This window comes from Schistocerca serialis, chromosome 2 (assembly GCF_023864345.2).
Source record: "Schistocerca serialis cubense isolate TAMUIC-IGC-003099 chromosome 2, iqSchSeri2.2, whole genome shotgun sequence".
NCBI classification, from domain to species: Eukaryota; Metazoa; Arthropoda; class Insecta; order Orthoptera; family Acrididae; genus Schistocerca; species Schistocerca serialis.
Genome location: NC_064639.1, coordinates 405,532,652 through 405,554,418, shown reverse-complemented (window position 1 = coordinate 405,554,418; position 21,767 = coordinate 405,532,652). Strand labels below are relative to the sequence as shown.

The 21,767-nt window shown below is 45.1% G+C and overlaps 1 protein-coding gene across 1 annotated transcript in view; it reads right to left on the bottom strand.

Annotated features, from left to right (window-relative positions):
* LOC126456024 (lactosylceramide 4-alpha-galactosyltransferase-like) overlaps positions 1 to 17,060 on the bottom strand; it is a 398,100-nt gene extending 381,040 nt beyond the window's left edge. Inside the window, exon 1 of the mRNA XM_050091779.1 lies at positions 16,369 to 17,060. Within this exon, the coding sequence (XP_049947736.1) occupies positions 16,369 to 17,060 (692 nt within the window). The remainder of the gene's footprint in view (positions 1 to 16,368) is intronic.
* Positions 17,061 to 21,767: the final 4,707 nt, after the last annotated feature.

The window sequence follows — 21,767 nt, the reverse complement described above, 5'->3', positions numbered from 1 at the left end:
TTCGTCTTGGATCCCAGCGTCACCACTGGGGAACAAACATTTTTCCATGAAATGCACCTAATCAGCCAGAACGGTCACATAACTTTTTGCAGTACTGCGACCTTGCAAAGTAACCAAGGGGCCCATGGAATAACGCGACTTGGTTGCCCAAATCAAAAAAATGGCTCCAAGCGCTATGGGACTTAACATCTGAGGTCATCAGTCCCCTAGACTTAGAACTACTTAAACCTAACTAACCTAAGGACATCACACACTTACATGCCCGAGGCAGGATTCGGACCTGCGACCGTATCAGCAGCGCGGTTCCGGACTGGAGCGCCTAGAACCGCTCGGCCACAGCGGCCGGCTTGCCCAAATCATTAAAATGTTCAAATGTGTGTGACTTCCTAAGGGCCCAAACTGCTGAGGTCGTCGGTCCCTAGACTTACACACTACGTAAACTAACTTAGACTAACTTATGCTAATAACCACAAACACACTCATACCCGAGGGAGGACTCGAACCTCTGGCGGGAGGGGGCCGCGCAAGCTGTGACACGGCGCCTCATACCGCGCGGCAACTCCAGGCGTCCCAAACCATTACCGAATCCTCGTCATGTGAACCCTTGGGATGTAAACTCCACCAAATGTTGGAAACAGTGTGAAACAAGACTCATCCATCAATAATGACATTCTTCCATTGGTTCATGAACCAGGTTGTTATGGCTTCGGCGCCACCTTTTTTTGTTAGCATCACTGATGAGTGGTTTTGAAATTCCAGCTCTCCTTGATATTCCCAACTTGTGGCGCTCCCCTCATGTTGTTTTGGTGCTGCCAGAGTCATCAAATGGTTCAAATGGCTCTGAGCACTATGGGACTTAACATCTATGGTCATCAGTCCCCTAGAACTACTTAAACCTAACTAACCTAAGGACATCACACAACACCCAGTCATCACGAGGCAGAGAAAATCCCTGACCCCGCCGGGAATCGAACCCGGGAACCCGGGCGCGGGAAGCGAGAACGCTACCGTACGACCACGAGCTGCGGGCTGCCAGAGTCATTACATTCCTCTTCAATGACTGTCCGTCACGAACACTGAACACGCACTTCCGTCCGCGTTGTGACTTGGCGGACGATGTTTTTTCTCTTTCCCTTTATGCTGTGAATATCTTCGATGTGGTGCCTCTGAAGCACCAAACACGTCAGCTACCTTCGTTTCGGAAGCACCTACTATACGAGCACCAATAAATGTACCCACTTAGAAGTCGCTAGGCTCCGACATGTTGCACTCGCAAATACACAAACAGTGATCTTTCCACGACTGACATCTGCAACGTTGAGGGCATTGCACAGATACCGTTTGTGGCCAAATACAACAGTGCAACAAGCAGTCTCAGCTAGCATCTCCAGGAATGTTCAAGCATGCATTTCTCGCGGCATTACGTACTTGCCCGACACCTGTATCTCATAAAGGTCTGTGAGACATCGAAACGAGATTTTGCCAAGTGACAGTCCGCAAAGAGGAGAGTATTTCGCAACATCGTTAATATGTGAAATTATCTTATACTGCGATAGACAGATTTTTTTTCAATGAAGTAGTGTAATTTTATAAGGGCCGTCGATAGCTGGTGACACGAGAATTGCTGTGGGTTTTGCAACAAGAAAAGTGTAAAAATTACACTTCTTCTTTTATACCGAGACTGGGTTTTTTCGCTGTTTCACGGTTTAGAATGTTAGTGAGATGGATTTTTGTAAACTCTGCTGTGTTTTGACAAAAGAAGCACACTTTCACGTGGCTGAAAGAGAAGTGTAGGTCTTACTCACAATTCGTCACTGATGATACTTCTTTGAAGGAAAAAAGGATAAACAAGTCTAGAGAAAATAAATCGCCACTTAAATTGTAATTTCGGCAGAATCCTATATCCCAAGTGGGCCTGAAACTCGCCAATGGATTTTATTTCCACACTGACAGAAAGAAATTCTCAACACCAAGAAGGAGTGGTGCGCATATACGAAATATAGTAGGCGTGTCTCTACAACTGAAAGATGATGTCTATTCAAATTTCGCGCCAGCCGCATAAGACTGGCCCTGGCAGCGCCACTATGAGGGTGCAAACCAGGTTTGCTTCAAATACGGCGCGTAACGGCCGTGAGCGTTAGTTACCTTTAAGGCTGGACATAGTGAGTTGATGTTAGACAAGAATGCCTTTACGGCAGGGGTGGGCAAGATTTCGAGTCGCGGGCCAAGCCCGGGCCCGACAACCAAAGCACTCCGTCTCTCTTCCCCCACTGCCACGCCACGCTCTATGAGCGCGTCGGTGGTGGTATTGGCAGTAGAGTGGGGGGGGGGGGGGGGGGGGGGGGGGGAAGAGGGGACCACAGCGAAAGCGCCGCATATAAATGACAGTGGAAATTGGAAATTTGTGGTGAGGGCTTATGGGAGCAAACAGCTGGGGTCATCGGTCCCCATAAAATGCAGTACAGTGGCTACTGCATACAACTTGGTTTTGCATTTCACATTTCTCAACAACATAGATTAAAAAAACAAAATAAGTTTTCAGTATCAATTAATTATTTTTGGCGCACTGAAGACATAATACAATTTTTATCTGGTACAAACTGTCGACATACGGGCAGGCTAATACAAGTTCAGAGTTTTGCACTCATGTAATTGTGACCTACTTAAGTTTCATAATCGAAAAAAGGTCTTTCACACAGAAATGTCGATCGAAAGATTGGAGCACTTTTGCAACCTCACTCAGTATGGCGACTTGGAGAATCTACCTGAGGAATGCCTTGTAGATGTTCTGGATAGTTTTAACATAAAAAGATTTGTAATTAAAAACTGGAATTACTTTGTAGCTCAATCTGTTACATCTGCACATGCACAGGGATGCTTTCAACTGAAACGACAAACGGTCTCGAAAACAGGTGTAAGACTGACAGTATCCTCAAAATACTTATAATACTATCGTTGTAATTCTTGCACGGGCACAATGAATTCTTCAGGCTTTGCACTTTCTTTAACGCCAGTGAGCTTACGTAACTGGATTGTCTTTGTCAGAATTTCTTTTTAAATGCATCTCCATCAAATTAGAAACAAGCTACCTCGCAGTGTCTTATTGTGGACAGTGTGCGGTAAAGTCCGCTTGAAATGTGAATGAAGTCTGTAATCGATTCCGGCTGGTCTAATTTTAGTTCCTACGATTTTTTTTCTTCGTAAATTCAACAATAGCGAAATTTAAATCGAAAAATCGTTCCGGGCATACGCCTTGAGTTAACCAATGTAATCTGCAATAGTAAAAGAGGGCTGCAAACTCTTCCTTCCTTTCCATTGAGAAATGTTGCAACTCAAAATGAAATAATGGGCGCTCTTTCATTGTCTCCTAAAAATTTAAATTCTTTCTGGATGATACTATAAAGTCGTTTCGCAGCGAATAAGCAGAACTCATCGCCTGTGAGATTTGACAATTCTCTTCTCTCTCTCTTCTGTCATTCTCGTTCTTTTTAAATGATTGTGACTATAGGTCGCTAGACTGCCTCTTTTTGTGCAAACAGCTCTGGACCTGTGAACGTTCTTCATACCATGAACAAATAGCGGAGGGTAAACAGCGCTGATATCACAATTCTGCCTAACTCAGCGAGCTCAGCCGACCGCAAAATGCCACACCACACTGCTAAATGAATGTCGCGCTGCACCGGGTACTTCCGAGAAGGGCCGAACAAAGCCGAGTGACAGCCAGGCCTCGCCCTGCCTTCGGACTGCGTACGCTGCACACGTGAAGTGTGACACGCCCTGACCGGCCCTGATTTAAGGCGACAAAGGCACCATTCTCAACATCTCACTGAGTTTGAACGAGCTCGTGCAATAGGACAACGGGAAGCGGATATTCCTTCTGCTATGTTGCAGAAAGACTTGGCAGGACTGTAGCCACTGTACGTGATTGATGGCAGCAGTGATCACGAGAACTTATGGCCGCAAGAAGACCAGGTTCCGGACGGCCACATTACACTACAGAGAAGGAAGACGTTCGCATTCGGCGCGTGCCTCTGGCGCATCGTACTCCATCTTCAGCAGCAATTCGAACTGCAGTCGGCACCACAGTGACGCAACGAACTGTTTCAAATCGGTTACTTCAAGGACAGCTCCAACCCAGACACCTTGAAGCGTGCATCCTACCGGCCCCAAACCACTGCCATTTGCGACTTCAGTGGTGTCAAGCGAGAGCTCACTGGAAGGAAGGGTGGAGGTTCCTGATGAAAGCTGTTTCTGCCTCGGTGCAGTTGGTTTGAAGGAGGCCGTTTGAGTGCCTGCAACCAACGTGTCTGCGTGCTAGACACACTGGACATACACCTGGATTTATAATCTGGGGCGGGATTTCGTATGACAGCAGGAGCACTTTCGTGGCTATCTCACGCACGCTAACTGCAAATCTGTGCGTCAATTTGGCGATTCGACCTGTTGTGCTGCCATTACAGCATCCCAGGGGGTGTTTTCCAACAGGATAACGTTCGCCCATATACCGCTGTTGTAATCCGACATACTCTACAGACTATCGACGTGTTGTCTTGGCCTGTTCGATCACCACTTCTGTCTCCAATCGAGCACATATGGGACATCAGCGGAAGACAACTCGAGCGTGTTCACGGAAGGCATTAACTGTCCCTGTATTGAGCGACATGTTCACGAGAAGCATTAACCGTCTCTGTATTGAGCGACCAAGTGCAAGAGGCTTGGAACCCCATCCCACAAACACATCCAGTACCTGTACAACACAATGCATGCACATTTACATGCTTGCATTCAACATTGTGACGGTTACACCGGTTATTAATGTATCAGCATTTCACCTTCGCAATGGCTTATCTCGCGTTAAATTAACCTGTGATCTTGCAATTTTAATCGCTTAAATATGTTACCTAGACAAATCTATTCCCGAAATTTAATTGCTCTAAATGGATTATTTTTTGGTATTGCGATATTTTTCCGTCAATGTATACCTCAATGATCTCCAAAATATCGACTCACAGCACCTGGTGTACATCTTTTAGCTCGTATCCCTATACAGAGTGAAGGAATGTACTTTTTCAAAAGATTCAAATGGCTCTAAGCACTATGGGACTTAATATCTGAGGCCATCACACACATCCATACCCGAGGCAGGATTCGAACCTGCGACCGTAGCAGCAGCGCGGTTCCAGACTGAAGCGCCTATAACCGCTCGGCAACAGCTGCCGGCCGTACTTTTTCATTTCAACTGTCTATTAGTTCGACACAGACACTGATAATTTGTTTTTCCTTGACCATTAGTTGACAGGATTCTGCAAATCATCAGAGCGTCACAGCTTCGCAGCTACGAAATAATTGTATTGTCTCAACAAAAACTATTCCGTTTCTGTAAAGGAGCATGCTTCTATTGGAAAAAATGTGGTTGATTCCTTTCGTGAGCCGTCAAGATGAAAATAGATTCTATCTTAACATATCGAAAAGTATCTTACTCCTTCTTCATGTTCAGAGAAACGTGATCAGAGGCAAGTTTTGCATAATGCCCGCACTGCCGACACGGCAAAGCATTCATATCTCCGTCTATGCAGAACGCACGCCATTTAGTGCTAGAGAAGTGCGAAATTGTTGTAGTTACAAATGGTTCAAATGACTCTGAGCACTATGGGACTTAACATGTGAGGTCATCAGTCCCCTAGAACTTAGAACTACTTAAACCTAACTAACCTAAGGACATCACACACATCCATGCCCGAGGCAGGATTCGAACCTGCGACCGTAGCGGTCGCGCGGTTCCAGACTGAAGCGCCAAACATTACTCATAAGATTATGTATTAACAACAATAAATTCGTAGTGAATACAAGATATATTGCTCTGTTGCTAGTTACATTTTGTGTAACTCATTTGCATGATTTTTATCGATAAGTTGCGGAACAAGTCTGTTTACAGACTATGTGTTCCTGAAAAGTCTTACAGCTACACGCTGTCCATTTACGGCACAACAAATAGAATATTGCTTATATTCAACAATAATGAACAAATTAGTCTTTAACACTATTCTTGTAGCTTTTGATTCACTTATATGGGACGATCAAAAACTTTCCTTTTGAGGGCGTTGCTGCAGCGCATATGCAACGTTGGGTGACTCCGATGCGGATATATAAGTACCGACACGTTGACAGGGGGTTGGTGTGGCATTTGTGTCTTTTTGAACTCCGTGTGCTAAATGCGGAATCGTGAACTGTGGCGACGTTATTATCAAATGTGTTTAAACATGCCCAACGTGTTGTTATTCTCTTCTTGGTTCCCGAAAGACAACCACCAGTAGACATCCATCGGTGAATGAATGTGTATGGGACAGCATGCCTATTGAAAATCATCATTGCGGGAATAGTGCGCAAAGTTCCGTGCTGGTTACGATCCAACACAAGGCGTCGGTCGATCTGGAATGCTAGCCTCATCCATTGCAGACCAACTGGGATGGAACACACTCAGGCACCCGCCATATAGTTCTGATCTATCTCCATGGGAATATCACGCCTTCAGTCCCTTAAAAAAGGCCCTTGAGGGTGGACGATTCCTGTCGGACGGAGATGTGTGTAGCAGGCAGCTACGGCCTTCTTCACGCAGAAGGTCATGGCGTTTTACCAGACGGGTATGTTCAACCTGGTACGTCGGTCGGATGACTGCCTCAATGCTCACGGCGATTTGCCAGATTTGCATACCGGTTCTGGACTGTAGGCCTTCGAATGGAATTGTTTTTAACGCCCCTCATAATTTTAGTTTCTTTAGCTACACAACACCTCTGAGCACTCTTTCCTAGCTTTTGCCCCTGCGTACGGAGTAGGTTTTTTTTCGTGATTTGGAAAATGTATATTAGTTATTTCATCTTTGTGGACGGATGCCTTCCACCTCAACATAATCATTTCTTAACCTAAGGGACGGCATTTGTGTGCGCCATCCGTCTGTGTGCTGTCGTATTTTAAGTACGTATTCTATGCTTTGACGCGGAGACTGGGAACCAGCCCAGCATTTCGCTAAACGTGCATGAAAAACAATCTAAAAACCATAATCAGGCTGGTCGCTGCTTCAGACCGACGCTCTTTCATCCACTGCACGCATTCAGTCCAAGTCTGGTTCACATTCGTCTTGCAAGTTAGCACACCACGTATTAGGCTGCACGAGCAGGTTTTTAGTTACAAAGACTATCGGTTACTGTTTAAAGGTTCGTCTGTAGTATAAAAGCAGTTATACAAATGAAATTTTTTTAGGCTACATTTGAAATCTGCTTTGATATCTTTCATAATATGAGGTGGATTCAATAAGTAACGCAACACTTTTTTTGTGGAAGCAGGCCGGTTTTATTCAAGATTCCAATACACCATATTATTCCCAACTCTTTTGGCTACAGAAACCTATTTTTCGACATATTCTCCGTTCAATGCGACGGCCTTACGCGACATTGCCGCTTGGTACCACTCGACTGGTCCACGTCGGAGACAAAGTCTTGCTGTATCAATAAACTACCCATCAACCACGTACTGCTTCCCGCGGAGTGCATTCTTCAATGGGTCAAGCATATTGAAGTCGGAAGTGCGAGAACCTGGCTGTCGGATGGATAAAGAAGAACAGTCCAATGAAGTTTTGTGAGTTCCTCTCGGGTACGGCGACTCATGTGAAGCCTCGCGTTGTATTGGAGAAGTTCGTCTCCAATTTTGTGGCGTCGAACACGCTGACTACGGTCGCAGGTTCGAATCCTGCCTCGGGCATGGATGTGTGTGTTGTCCTTAGGTTAGTTAGGTTTAAGTAGTTCTAAGTTCTAGGGGACTGATGACCACAGATGTTTAGTCCCATAGTGCTCAGAGCCATTTGAACCATTTGAACACGCTGAAGTCGTTTCTTCAGTTTCCTAGGGATAGCACAATACGCTTCCGAGTTGATTACTGCACCATGAGGAAGGGCATCAAGCCCCTTCAAAGTACGAGCGGATCCTCGCCGTAACTTCCCCAGCTGAGGGTCCGGCCATGAAGTTTTTCTTCGGAGGAGAGGTGGTGTGGCGCCACTTTATGGATTGCCGTTTTGTTTCCGGTTCGAACTGATGAACCCATGTTTCATCGCCTGTGACGATGTTCGACAAAAAATTGTCTCGATCAACGTCATAGCGCGCAAGCAATTCTGCGCAGCTGGTCATTTGTTGTTTCTTACTGTCTTGTGTTAGGCGGCGAGGAACCCAGCGGAAACACACTTTTGAGTACCCTAGCTGGCGGATGAGTGTGTCAGCATTACCACCCGAGACATCCAGTTGTGCAGCGGGGTGTTTGATTATGAATGAGAGTGTCCGCACGTTCCAACATCATTGGAGTCACAGCTGTGTGCGGCCGGCTGGCACGTGGGAGATCGGACAAGTTTGCGCGACCTTGTTGGCGACGATGCCAAGGCCCCGCCAACAACAGAGCATACTTTTGTTCACTGCCGGGTCTTCATAGACATTCTACAAGCGCCTATGAATGTATGCGATACTCTGGTTTTCCGCCAAAAGAAACTGTTGGGAATGCAGCTCCTTTACAGGCGCCATTTTGAAGGGTACGTATAGCGCCGTCACCTATCGGAACTACATAAACTATAGGGGCTGAAGCAAAAATATCCCAGTATGTCCCACAACAGAAATTGGATGGAAAAAACAAGTGTCGCATTACTTATAGAACGCCCCTTTTGTGCTGTTGAATAAATGATTAAAATTTTTGCGCTGCTTATTGAACTTCTTCCTAAGAAACAAGAGGCATTAGTAATGAGCGATAAAACGACATATTTATTGTTCTAGTGTTGTGATGCGAACATCACTACAAATTCAAAGGTTCGGTCACTTACGAATCTTCGACCTCTATGGAAAAATGCCATGTTTCCCAATGTTTCGCAATCCACCTTAAACTGAAAAGTTATTTTTAACTGGCTACGTAAGCCAGTTTACAAGGAAGAGGAAGGCAATGGTATAGCACCTCTAACAGAACCATACCTTGATGAACATTGTTGTATATATCTACCTTCGGGCTGAGGACAACTTTGTTTACTTGCAGATTAAGAGCTATAGAGAGGGATGTCTGGGATGACCGTATCCCAGAACGCAGCAGCAACCAGTAAAGATTTCTGTGCTCTCTGTATTTTTCACCATGAAACGGTGGCGTATACATATTTGTTGATGACTTAGAATGCCGGCCGGGGTGGCCGAGCGGTTCTAGGCGCAACAGTCTGGATCCGCACGACCGCTACGGTCGCAGGTTCGAATCCTACCTCGGGCATGGATGTGTGTAATGTCCTTAGGTTAGTTAGGTTTAAGTAGTTCTAAGTTCTAGGAGACTGATGACCTCAGATGTTAAGTCCCATAGTGCTCAGAGCCATTTAAACCATTTTGTGTACCTGATAATGGTAGCATGTTTCCGAATCGTGTCTTGCTAAAGTAATTATTGCTATTAAACGGGACTGAAGCAGCAGATTTTGTTGTTCATAAAAGATAAGTCAGTCGCGTACTTCACCTAGATGAATTCAATACGGATAAATTAAATTAAATTTATAGCTGGATTGTCAGTAGTTGACACTGTAAGGGCTTCATGGTTGTATTATACTGTATGTTATAAAAGCAAAAATGGTTCAAATGGCTCTGATCACTATGGGACTTAACTTCTGAGGTCATCAGTCCCCTAGAACTTAGAACTACTTAAACCTAACTAACCTAAGGACATCACACACATCCATGCCTGAGGCAGGATTCGAACCTGCGACCGATGCGATCGCGCGGTTCCAGACTGCAGCGTCTAGAACCGCTCGGCCACTCCGGCCGGCTATAAAAACAACTACAACTATTAATTTAAAGACGTTTTGTTTAACACATTTACTTATAAGCTTGTAAGCCATCATTGCATGTAGAATACGTGAAATTAAGGTGAAATCACAAGGCTAGATGTAAAAGTGCTAATGATGGCCCACCTTTTACTCTGTTCGAGATTGTTTTTATAGCTTTGCGTTGCGTTTATCATCACAACATTGCTTTACACGGAAAATAACAACTCTGCAATTCCTAAAAGGTATCGCGACACGCTCAATGGAACCATGGCCGCGAAACACACAGCATCTCTTTCACTTTTCGTCTTGTAATGCAACAACCTGATGAATGGAAGTTCGATACCACTAATGGCAAGGAACAATAAAATGTGTCAAACAAAAACGTCCTTAAATTAATGGTTAGTAGTCGTTCTTATAACATGCACTAGTTGAGTACCCGACGCTGCACAGGTACTTATTCACTCCAATCTTTTTTCAGTCCATCTCCTTGCCCCTCTTTCCATCTCGTCCTCCCACGACTCTGCTTCCACTTTCTTCTGCCCTTCTCCCTTTCCATCAGTTCCTCACCCCTCTCTCTGTCCATCTGCTACTCCCTCCCCCTCTGCTCATCTGCTCCTCCCCACTCTATCGCCTCCTTTCCCCTTCTTAATTCATGTCCTCTTTCCCCCTCTAAATTCATCTCCTCACCCCTGCTACCTGCGCTCTTCTCTTCCTCCCCTCTCTATCATTCTCCTCACAGCCCCTCTCTCTGTTCATCTCCTTTTCCTTCTCTATCTCTATTCATTTCGCCCTTCCTCCCCTCAGTTCACCTCTTACACCCTACCATCTCTCTAAATCACTACGTTATCACCCCTACCCCAAGAGCTGGCTGGTGGTTCTTACCCCCACAGTATTTCTTTCTAAATAGTAAGGAATGCGGTTACCGAGATTGGTTGAAACTGATTCAAGGGTTTAGGAAGAGCTTTTTACCTGCGCCGTTGCCAGAGTATGCACATGTCTCACATATTTAACATATTTCACTCATATTTGTACACATAGTTCACCTGTATTTGTATTGAATTTCATCCTGCAGTTTCTTTTCCACATCATATGACCTGAACTATGTGTCGTACAATGATATAATTTATAGGTACATTCGAGGGTGTTGCGACGTGTGTTGTGAATGGAATTACGTGTCGTACATTGATACAGCTTTGAAGGTACATTCAACGGCATAAACGAATATCGTCTGTGAAATGTTTTTGTTGCTAGCTATTAGCAGGTAAGTAACAAATTTAAACGTAATGATTGATACGGCGGTTTTTCAGGTATCTCAGTGTTTATAACACAAAATCTCCCTGAACTATGCGTCATATAATGGTATAATTTGGCAAGTACATCCAGTGGTATATATGAATATTGTCTGCAAAATGTGTCGTGAATATAGTTAATAGTGATGAAGTAATAGATCAAAACATCATGTCTGATCCGTCAGTTTTACTGCATGAACAGCCAAAATATAGTAAGCGATAAATATTTTTTTTCGTTTCATCATTTTGTGCGGCTTGTCAACTAGAAAAAATTTCGTAAAGGTCCGAAATTGTGTGAAGTTCGCTGCACGTCACTAAGTGTCTTTCATTCTCAAATGCTGGATTTTTTTTATAGCTACGTCGTTCTTACTCCCAAAGTGATTCTTTTCAGAAAGTAAGTGATACGTATACCAATTTTGGTTGAAATCTATCCAGTGGTTTCGGAGACGTGGAACATAAATACATACATTCACATATAGTACAGGGTGATCAGAAACAGTCTGAAAAGCTTGTATGGGCGTTGAGGGGCGGTTGTGCTGAGAAACAATTGTTAAGAAAAAATTGTACGCCGATCCGATTTATTTACCATCGAAGGTAACAAATCAGATCGTCGCGAGCGCAAATTCAAACACCTGACCGCGCTTAAATGCAGTAATGCATAGGTATCTGTGAGCCCGTGTGTTACCACGTGTTCCAATGCCCATTACTATTTAAAATGTAACTTTTCCCGAAATGGTACATTTAAACTAGATGAACAAAAGCTACGTTTGTTCGGCTTGAGCAGACCAAACAAATAACGCGTTTGTCGACTCTTGTCTCTAACAGGCTGATTGAATTTGCTCGTACGACCACCCGATTGGCTAACTTCGATGCTAAATAATTCGGGAACGAGCAACGCCTCGAATTTATTTTCTTAAGAATTATTTCTCAGGCCTATCTCTCCTGCAGCATACTTACAATCTTTTCTGACTGTTTCTGGCCACCGTGTATACGTACATCCATTTTTACAATATTTGTGGATTTAAGTTAATTTATCGCCGTGTGCACATTAGGCCAATGGAGGCCAACGAACGACAAAGTCTGAATTCAGCCGAACGTTGGTCGCCAATGCAATTGCGTTCGGCCTCTCATCCACACCAAACGAAGAGCTTGGGACCAAGGGATTCGGCTATGTGAATTTGCATTTGACTCCGATAACTTGCCGACGTTGCTCCCGTTTCGTTATCGTTATAAAGTATCATTTTAATTACAATTTCGCCGGCCGATACTGTGAGGGAAGAGGAGGATTTAGCAGTCATCGCAAGTGGAGCATTTATTTTAGTACAAGAAGCTCATCATCAGACAAAGAAAAAGAAGAAACGACTCTGGAAGACGCCTGCTTTTAAAAAGTAGGGAGGAGTGTGGTGAGAACAAATTAATGTCTGATCTGAAAACTGAATTAGTGTATGGGCTATTTCATATTTTTTTCCCAAATGAAAGCCAGAGATTTCGAACTTTTATTGAATTGTGTAGGCCCTAGAAGTTCCAAAAGTAACACCCCCTTTAGGAGAAATGTAACTGCAGCAGAACGTTAATAGTCACTCCCAGTTTTTTTCTCTTTGTCATTCACGGCGAAAAGATGTCAATAAAGATACCGTTTTCTTTTCAACATCTCGCATATCACTAAGCAATAGCCGAGTTATTCCCCTCAAAGCGTCTAGTCTTTTCAGTTCGGTTTTGCAGCCGCATTTCTTAAGGGCCCATTAAAATTCCCGTTCATGTTAAAACTCTATCAGCTTTAATGCTCTCTCGATATTCCACGCTATACTCCAGCCTTTTTAAACACAAAAAATACACACCTTTAGAGAGAGAAGGCATTGCCTACAGGGAAAACAGCGATTGCTGTAATTAAAGTTTTTCAGGGCGGCCACAAGTCGCACTCAGTATGTTTTATTGAGTGATTTACGTCTTTGATTTAATAGCCAACTACTGTACTTTAAATTATAAATTCCAAAGTTTCTGATGATGCTCTTGTTAAATAAAAAACATTAAGTGCAACTTGTGTCTATCCTGAAAATTTTAGCAGGGCGGCCCATAGATTTCAAGGGCCTTCAAACTTTCTTAGCTCATGAGTTAAATATCACAAATACTGATTCTTCAGTACATTGTTTTCCAGGTAATTAAATTCTGCCTGCATGGAACACTGTGAACAATTTATTTATTTATTGAATGTAGCGTTATATGTAAATAATAATACGCGCAATGTTAATAATAACAGCTACTACAAGAAACAAACCTAATATTCACTGAAAAAAGGTTTGTAGCATAATTCATTATACTGATTTTAAAAGTCTTTTTGAAATTGTCAATGCCAGCTGAACTGTTTCGGGCAAAGAATCTTTCATTCTTGCATCAGTGAAGCTCATTTTAGAAGCAAGTTCATGTTGTATTGATAACTGTGCTAGCTAAGTATATATTGGTTTAAAATCATTGGTAAATGATTTTTTGATTAATGTAATTTACTAAGTCCTCTCTCAGCTGAAGCAACAGTCATTCGCAAGGTAATGAAAATCCTGAGTGCAATACAAAGTTTTGGATTGTAAATTTCATTTAGGAGAAGAAATGGAAGCCCCTTGTTTTCTGTTGTCTTTGTCCAGCCCAGAAAAGTAGTAGTATTCCCTGACTTCAACATTTGTATTTCTTTGATAAGATTATGACTCATGTGATCAGGAAAAGTTTTGATCATTTTCTTAATGGTGTCACGATCCATATGAGAAACAATCTTGTTGGGAGCATGCCAAAAATCTCTTATTGAAACAGTTTGTTCATCTGTTTCATCTATGAGTGTCAGGTGTTCCACTAATACCCCAGTCAATTTCATCGATGAAAATCTTCGTCTTCCTTCCTCTCTTTAACGAAAAATGTGAATCAGTCTCAATTTCAGTAGCCTTTTTTTTAAAGTTCTGCGTAAGTACTCAAGCCAGAAAGCTCTTACCTCCTTATCTACGGTAACCGTCAGAGCTTTAATATTTTTCATTTATCAAGTGAAATAACTTTTGACTACAGAATCAGACTTAGATGGTCTGCATTCCAAACATTCAAGAGAATCAGTGTTCCAAACTTGGAGAAGTAACTGTTCATTGCCCAGGAAAAGTTGGAGAAGCTATAAAATCTTTTTGTTGCGTCGATATATTTTCTGTTATCTCAATTTATAAACTAACAAAATCATTGACCTCACGTCTCCCGTGCTTGTACGATCGTCCAGCACAGACAGTTCGTTGTCTGTTGTTCGTTGGTCTTTGTTGATCTAGAATGTACGCGCGTTTACAAACCATTCACACTGTTCCTGACCACCCTGTGCACGTACTTCGAGTTTTACAAAGTGTATGTATTCAAGTTATTTGACAGAACCACTTAGTGCGATCATACGGGGTATCTAGTGAAATTTTTGACTGGATTGAGGGCTTTTTGATAGCGAGAACACAGCATGTTATCTTGGATGGAGTATCATCGTCAGATGTAGAAGTAACTTCGGGTGTGTCCCAGGGATGTGTATTGGGATCCTTGCTATTAATGTTGTATTATAATGACGTTGTTCACAGTACTAATAGAAACCTCAGACATGTCACCGATGACGCACTTATGTATAATGAAGCACTATCTGAAAGACTGGGCTCTGAGCACTATGGTACTCAACATCTGAGGTCATCAGTCCCCTAGAACTTAGAACTACTTAAACCTAACTAACCTAAGCACATCACACACATCCATGCCCGAGGCAGGATTCGAACCTGCGACCGTAGCAGCAGCGCTGTTCCAGACTGAAGCGCCCAGAACCGCTCGGCCACATCGGCCGGCTATCTGAAAGAAGCTGCATAAATATTCAGTCAGTTCTTGATGAGATTTCAAAGAGCGCAAAAATTGGCAACTCGCTTTAAATGTTCGGAAATGTAAGATTGTTGACTTCCCAAAACAAAACAAAAAACCATAGTATCGCCGGCCGAAGTGGCCGAGCGGTTCTAGGCGCTACAGTTTGGAACCGCGCGACCGCTGCGGTCGCAGGTTCGAATCCTGCCTCGGGCATGGATGCGTGTGATGTCCTTAGGTTAGTTAGGTTTAAGTAGTTCTACGTTCTAGGGGACTGATGACCTCAGCAGTTAAGTCACATAGTGCTCAGAGCCATTTGAACCATTTTGCCAAACCATAGTATCCTATGACTGTGATATCAGTGAGGCACTGTTGGAGTTGGCCAACTCGTACGTGGGTGTAACAGTTTGTAGGGATATGAAATGGAATGATCACATAGGGTCAGTAGTGGGTAAGGCATGTTGTAGACCTGGTAAAATACTGAGGAAGTGCAATCAGACAATGTTCAAAATGTGTGTGAAATCTTATGGGACTTAACTGCTAAGGTCATCAGTCCCTAAGCTTACACACTACTTAACCTAAATCATCCTAAGGAGAAACACACACCCACGCCCGAGGGAGGACTCGAACCTCCCCCGGGACCAGCCGCACATCCATGACCGCAGTGCCTTAGACCACTTTTTTTTATTTTATTTTTTTAATCTCATTTTGTTCGTTATCGTTCGTTGCATCTGCTCGGGGCGGATGTCGCAAGACATCCGTTCCAGTTCGTCGTTGATCCATTAACTCAGTTTTTTTTTTTTTTTTTTTTATTACAGAGGGCAGCTACCCCTCTGACCGAACATGCTGAGCTGCCGTGCCGGCATCCGCTCGGCTAATCCCGCGCGGGGAAGTGCAATCAGTCTACAAAGGAGATTGCTTACGTGTCACTCTTGCGACCGGCTCTAGAATATTGCTCACGTTCGTGGTACCATACCAAATAGGATTAACAGGGGATATTGATCCTATACAGAGAACGCAGCACGAATGGTCACGGGTTTGTTTAATCCATGGGATATACCGAAAGAACTGCACCGGCAGAATCTTACAGATAAACGTAAACTATCCGAAGAAAACAAAATTTCAAGAACCACCTCTAAATGATGTTTAGAAATGTAGCAGAAGCCCCTACGTATCGCTCACATAGTAATCACGAGGATAAATTGGAATAATTAAACCACGCACAGACGCATTCGAACAATCAGTCTTCCCGCGCTCCGTACGTGAGTGGTAAGTGAATAAACCCTAATAACTGATACAATAGCTCGTAGCCTTTGCCGTGCGCTTCACGGTGGTTTGCGTAGTAGATGTAGAAGTTTATCTACGAGAAGGTTTAACGTGTGCGCTGTACGCGAACCGGCAGGCACGCACCTGGTGACGACGACGTCCAGGTCGAGGTAGGTGCCGCCGAACTTGTAGAGCGTGAGGAAGCGCAGCACGTCGGAGGCGTGCGAGCGCGGCCAGCGCGAGGCTCGCAGCGCGCCGCCGCGGTACCAGCCGGCGAGCGGCGTGCCGCGCACGTAGCGCTCCAGGCTGACGCGGCGCAGCCGCACGTTGCCGTAGTGGCGCAGCTGGCGCGCCGCGCGCGACCACGACGCGTTGGCGGCCGCGGGCGCCGCCGCCATCAGCAGGTAGACGGCCAGGTGCGGGTTGGCGCGCGCCGCCGACTCCACGGCGCACGCCTGCCGCGGCGTCAGCGTCACCTCGCCGTCCGTCGCCGACGCGCACGACGTCTCGTGGAAGAAGATGGCGGCTCCCGCGTGCTCGGCCGGCTCCGCGCCCACGTCGGGCAGTGCCCACGAATCGTCCGCCGTCGGGGAGACGGAGCCGGGGGCGGCGTCGTCGGAGGCGGCGCCGCCGCGCTCGTAGCACGCGATGCCGTCGGCGGAGGCGCCGACGCCCGTGACGTCGGAGAAGGCGGCGCCCGCGCCGGCCAGCACGGAGCGCAGGAAGGCGTCGTCGGCGGCGGCGGCCCACAGCGTGAGCAGCAGCGCGGCGGCGGCCGCCAGCGCCAGCCCGGCCGCCAGCGTGGAGCGGCGCGCCAGCAGGCACGGCGCCCGCATCTCGCGAAGCAGCGCACCCTCCCGCGTCCGCGTCCGCGACGCTACTGACCGCCACCTCGCCGCCGAGGGTCCTCTCCGGCCCGGTGCGCATGCGCGCTGCGCACGCGCCCCGCCACCTGACCCTCTGCTTAACAGCTGACTGCCACTTCCCCTGCCGCGGCGACAACCTTTCGCGACGGCTACCTTTTGCTTCCGAAACGCCCGCGTGATCGGCTGGCTGGCTTCCGGCCATCCGTAGGTGTCTGCATGGGGGTGATTTCACCTAGAATTCGGTCTTCTACACTACTGGCCATTAAAATTGCTATACCAAGAAGAAATGCAGGTGATAAACGGGTATTCATTGGACAAATGTCTTATACTAGAACTGACATGTGGTTACATTTTCACGCAATTTGGGTGCATAGATCCTAAGAAATCAGTACCCAGAACAACCACCTCTGGCCGTAATAATGGCCTTGATACGCCTGTCATTGAGTCAAACAGAGCTTGGATATCGTGTACGCCCATGCAGCTTCAACACGATACTACAGTTCATCAAGAGTAGTGACTGGCGTATTGTGGCGAGCCAGTTGCTCGGCCACCGTTGACCAGACGTTTTCAATTGGTGAGAGATCTGGAGAATGTGCTGGCCAGGGCAGAAGTCGAACATTTTCTGTATCCAGAAAGGCCCTGAAACACGTATGTTGTGTGGCGGCGATGGCGAGGCATTGCAGAGTCTCTGACCAGAGAGCCATTTATCGTGGCTAGTCTGCGCTTGACCGCGCGAGAGTTGCGAGCAGTCTGTCAGTAGCAGATATGGACTTTCAGAACAGCTGTGTGCAATCACCGGGCGACCACTTGGTCACAACGCTTCCCATCGCCTTTGTCAGTTTCTGGCGGGGTCAAAGAGGTTAGGTTAGAATCTACACTGACCAAAAAATATCGCAACACCAAAGATAATTAATGTAGAGTAATAAAATTTCCGGAATACATTTCATTAGGTAACATATTTAAGTGATTCACGTTGCAAGATCATATGTTAATGTAAGCCCGAGGTAAGTTATTGCAAATGTGGTTCGCTGGTACACTAATAACCTGTGTAACCGACAGAATATTGCGTGGAAGCAAGCAAACGTGCATGCACTGTGTTGTGCAGGTGCCAGATGTCAGTTTGCGGGATGGAATTCCATATCTCTTCCACTTGTCGGTTAGTGCAGGAGCGGTTAATGCTGGTTGTAGATCTCGCTAAAGTTGTCGTCCGAAGATGTCCCATATGTGTTCGATTGGAGACAGATTTGGTGATCGAGCAGGCCAAGGCGACATGTAGACTTCTGTTGAGCATATTGGGTTGCAACACTGGTATGTGGGCGAACGTTATCCTGTTGGAAAACACCGCCCGGAATGCTGCTCATGAATGGCAGCACTACAGGTCGAATCACCAGACTGACGTACAGATCTGCAGCCATGGTGTGTGGGACAACCATGAGATTACCCCTGCTGTCTTGCGAAGGAGCTCTCCAGAGCACAAGCAGTCTAAGGCGCTTTAGTCATGGACTGTGCGGCTGGTCCCGGCGGAGGTTCGAGTACTCCCTTGGGCGTGGGTGTGTGTGTTTGTCCTTAGGATAATTTAGGTTAAGTAGTGTGTAAGTTTAGGGACTGATGACCTTGGCAGTTAAGTCCCATAAGATTTCACACACATTTGAACATTTTTTTCTCCAGAGCATAACCCCAGGCTGAGGTCCAGTATGTCTAGCATGCAGACATGCTGACTGCAGGCCTGAAATGGCCTCTTTCTAACCAAAACGCAGCCAATCATTCCACCGACGCAGAACCAGCTTTCATCAGGAAACGCAACAGACCTCCACCCTTCCTTCCTATGAGCTCTTGCCTGACAGCAGTAAAGTCGCAAGCGGCAGTGGTTTGGGATCTACATCTACATCTACATTTATACTTCGCAAGCCACTCAACGGTGTGTGGTGGAGGGCACTTTACGTGCCACGGTCATTACCTCCCTGTTCTGTTCCAGTCGCGTATGGTTCGTGGGAAGAACGACTGTCGGAAAGCCTCCGTGCGCGCTCGAATCTCTCTAATTTTACATTCGTGATCTCCTCGGGAGGTATAAGTAGGGGAAAGCAATATATTCGATACCTCATCCAGAAACGCACCCTCTCGAAAGCTGGCGAGCAAGCTACACCGCGATGCACAGCGCCTCTCTTGCAGAATCTGCCACTTGAGTTTGCTAAACATCTCCGTAACGCTATCACGCTTAACAAATAACCCTGTGACGAAACGCGCCGCTCTTCATAGGATCTTCTCTATCTCCTCCGTCAACTCGATCGCACACTGATGAGCAATACTCAAGTATAGGTCGAACGAGTGTTTTGTAAGCCACCTCCTTTGTTGATGGACTACATTTTCTAAGGACTCTCCCAATGAATCTCAACCTGGTACCCGCCTTACCAACAATTAATTTTATATGATCATTCCACTTCAAATCGTTCCGTACGCATACTCCCAGATATTTTACAGAAGTAACTGCTACCAGTGTTTGTTCCGCTATCATATAATCATACAATAAAGGATCCTTCTTTCTATGTATTCGCAATACATTACATTTGTCTATGTTAAGGGTCAGTTGCCACTCCCTGCACCAAGTGCCTATCTGCTGCAGATCTTCCTGCATTTCGCTACAATTTTCTAATGCTGCAACTTCTCTGTATACTACAGCATCATTCGCGAAAAGCCGCATGGCATGGGATGTGTCGTTCAAGGCGTCTGGCTTGGACCTGTCCTTGAAATAACAGATTTTTAACAGTAAGTTGCGTCATTGTGGTTGCAACTGCTGCTCAAATTGCTGCTGCAGATGCAGTAAGATTCGCCAGAACCATCTCGGTAGTGCCACGTGGCCGTCCGGATCCCGGTCTTCTTGCGACCGTCCGTTCTCGTGACAACCGCTGCCAGCAATCATTTAGCCAATCAGTGGCTACATTCCTGTCAACTCTTTCTACGGCTTCGCAGAAGCAGAACCTCGTTCAAACACAGTGACGTGTTGATAATGGCGTCTTTGTCACCTTAAAAGCATTTTTGAGTAACATCACCTCACGATCTCCAATCTCAAATGTAATTAATACTCAAGGCCGTTACAGCGTTTATTTAAAGCAAACCTGATTTGCATCCCCATACTGGCGCTGCGCTACTAGAAATTTGAATAGACATCATCTTTCAGATGTAGAAAGACGCCTACAAATTTTCGTTTGTGTCACACAGTTCCTTCTGGGTGTTGGGATTTTTTCTCCGTCAGTGTATTCTACGTTAGACTTCATCCCCCAAGGGTGGAATGGATACCACGACGCCTCTGTATTTGCAGACAAGTGCTGCAGCGCGACATTTGCTATGAAAAAGACGCCGACTGTTTGTGAATAAACTCTATCTGCCTCGAAAAGAACGTGGCGAGTACTTTGTAATCTATCTTTAGTTCCTGGGATTACCAGTCAAGTTTTAGGAATATATGAGATGAACGGAAAAACGCCATGCGGCAAAAGTTTGAAACGCTTCAATGTTTCCCCGCCACTTTGTTTTTCCCACCATCGATTAGCGCCAGAACGGGCCGCCACCTTTGAAGCTTAACATGCCGTATTCGATGTTTTTCATATTTATATGTGTATTTTACGAAAACACGTAGTTTCTGTGATACATCGCATTAACAAATTCTCCAAAACACGTTGTTCCGATTACGGTTCATTATGGTACAGTGGTGGGATGTCCGACTTCGGTGTATAATGGTTTTGCCAATGAGCGTATGTTTAATGAACGTGATGAAAGTAGTCGATGTTTCTATACAGTACATGATGCACGGGTAAAATCTGTGCGTGAGTAAGCGTTTATCATTTAATTAATAAAAGGTACATTCGTCGTTTCGCAGCTGCTCTCTTTATTCTATAAATGGTGAAAACTAATGCAATACTGGCAATATATTCAGATAATCAGTTTTTGGTACTGGAAACTTCAATGCTCTTTAAAAACCCGTCCAGTGGATTTAAAAAAGGAAGTAACAAGGTTTCTGGTGGCAGTTTTATTTCAGATTGAGTGTAGTTTTTAACAAAGGAAATCAGCTATAGGGTTACTACAATGTCATTTAATGCACTTGCTCGATGCCTACCGGAATCCCCAAAATTAGGTAGAGAACCGGTTTAATATTTCGTAGTACTTGGAGCGCAAGAGTGAAAATATTAGCCTTTAAATTAATCTGTGCGGTATCGTCCATAACATCCAACGTTTCATACAAAAACTTTGTAATGATAATTTTCATAACGTTGTATAAGCCTACACATTGGAAAGATGTAAACGCCAGATTTTAAATATCCATGTGTCACTTCTAGTTTTACTTGAGCTAGAATGGATCTTTAATGTGAGAACTGGATTTTTTGGTAGAGCTCGAATCACACCTCGAGTAGCATTTGAAAAGCAAGGTTACAAACACTCTGTTCTGCTGAATTAATCTCAAGCTATGCAGACGTGCGCCAATTAATCTTTAATGATTGTCATCCAGCATACGTGCGAAAGACAAACATGATGTTTATAATAGGACACTCTGAATACATAAAGCACTGAAAAGTGGAAACGCATACACCACATTTGCTAACCACTTCATGTAACAGGATCACCACCCTGCTCGCGTAAAAACGCCACTAAGCAGTAACAATAATTTGCAGCAGTTAATGTCCACCT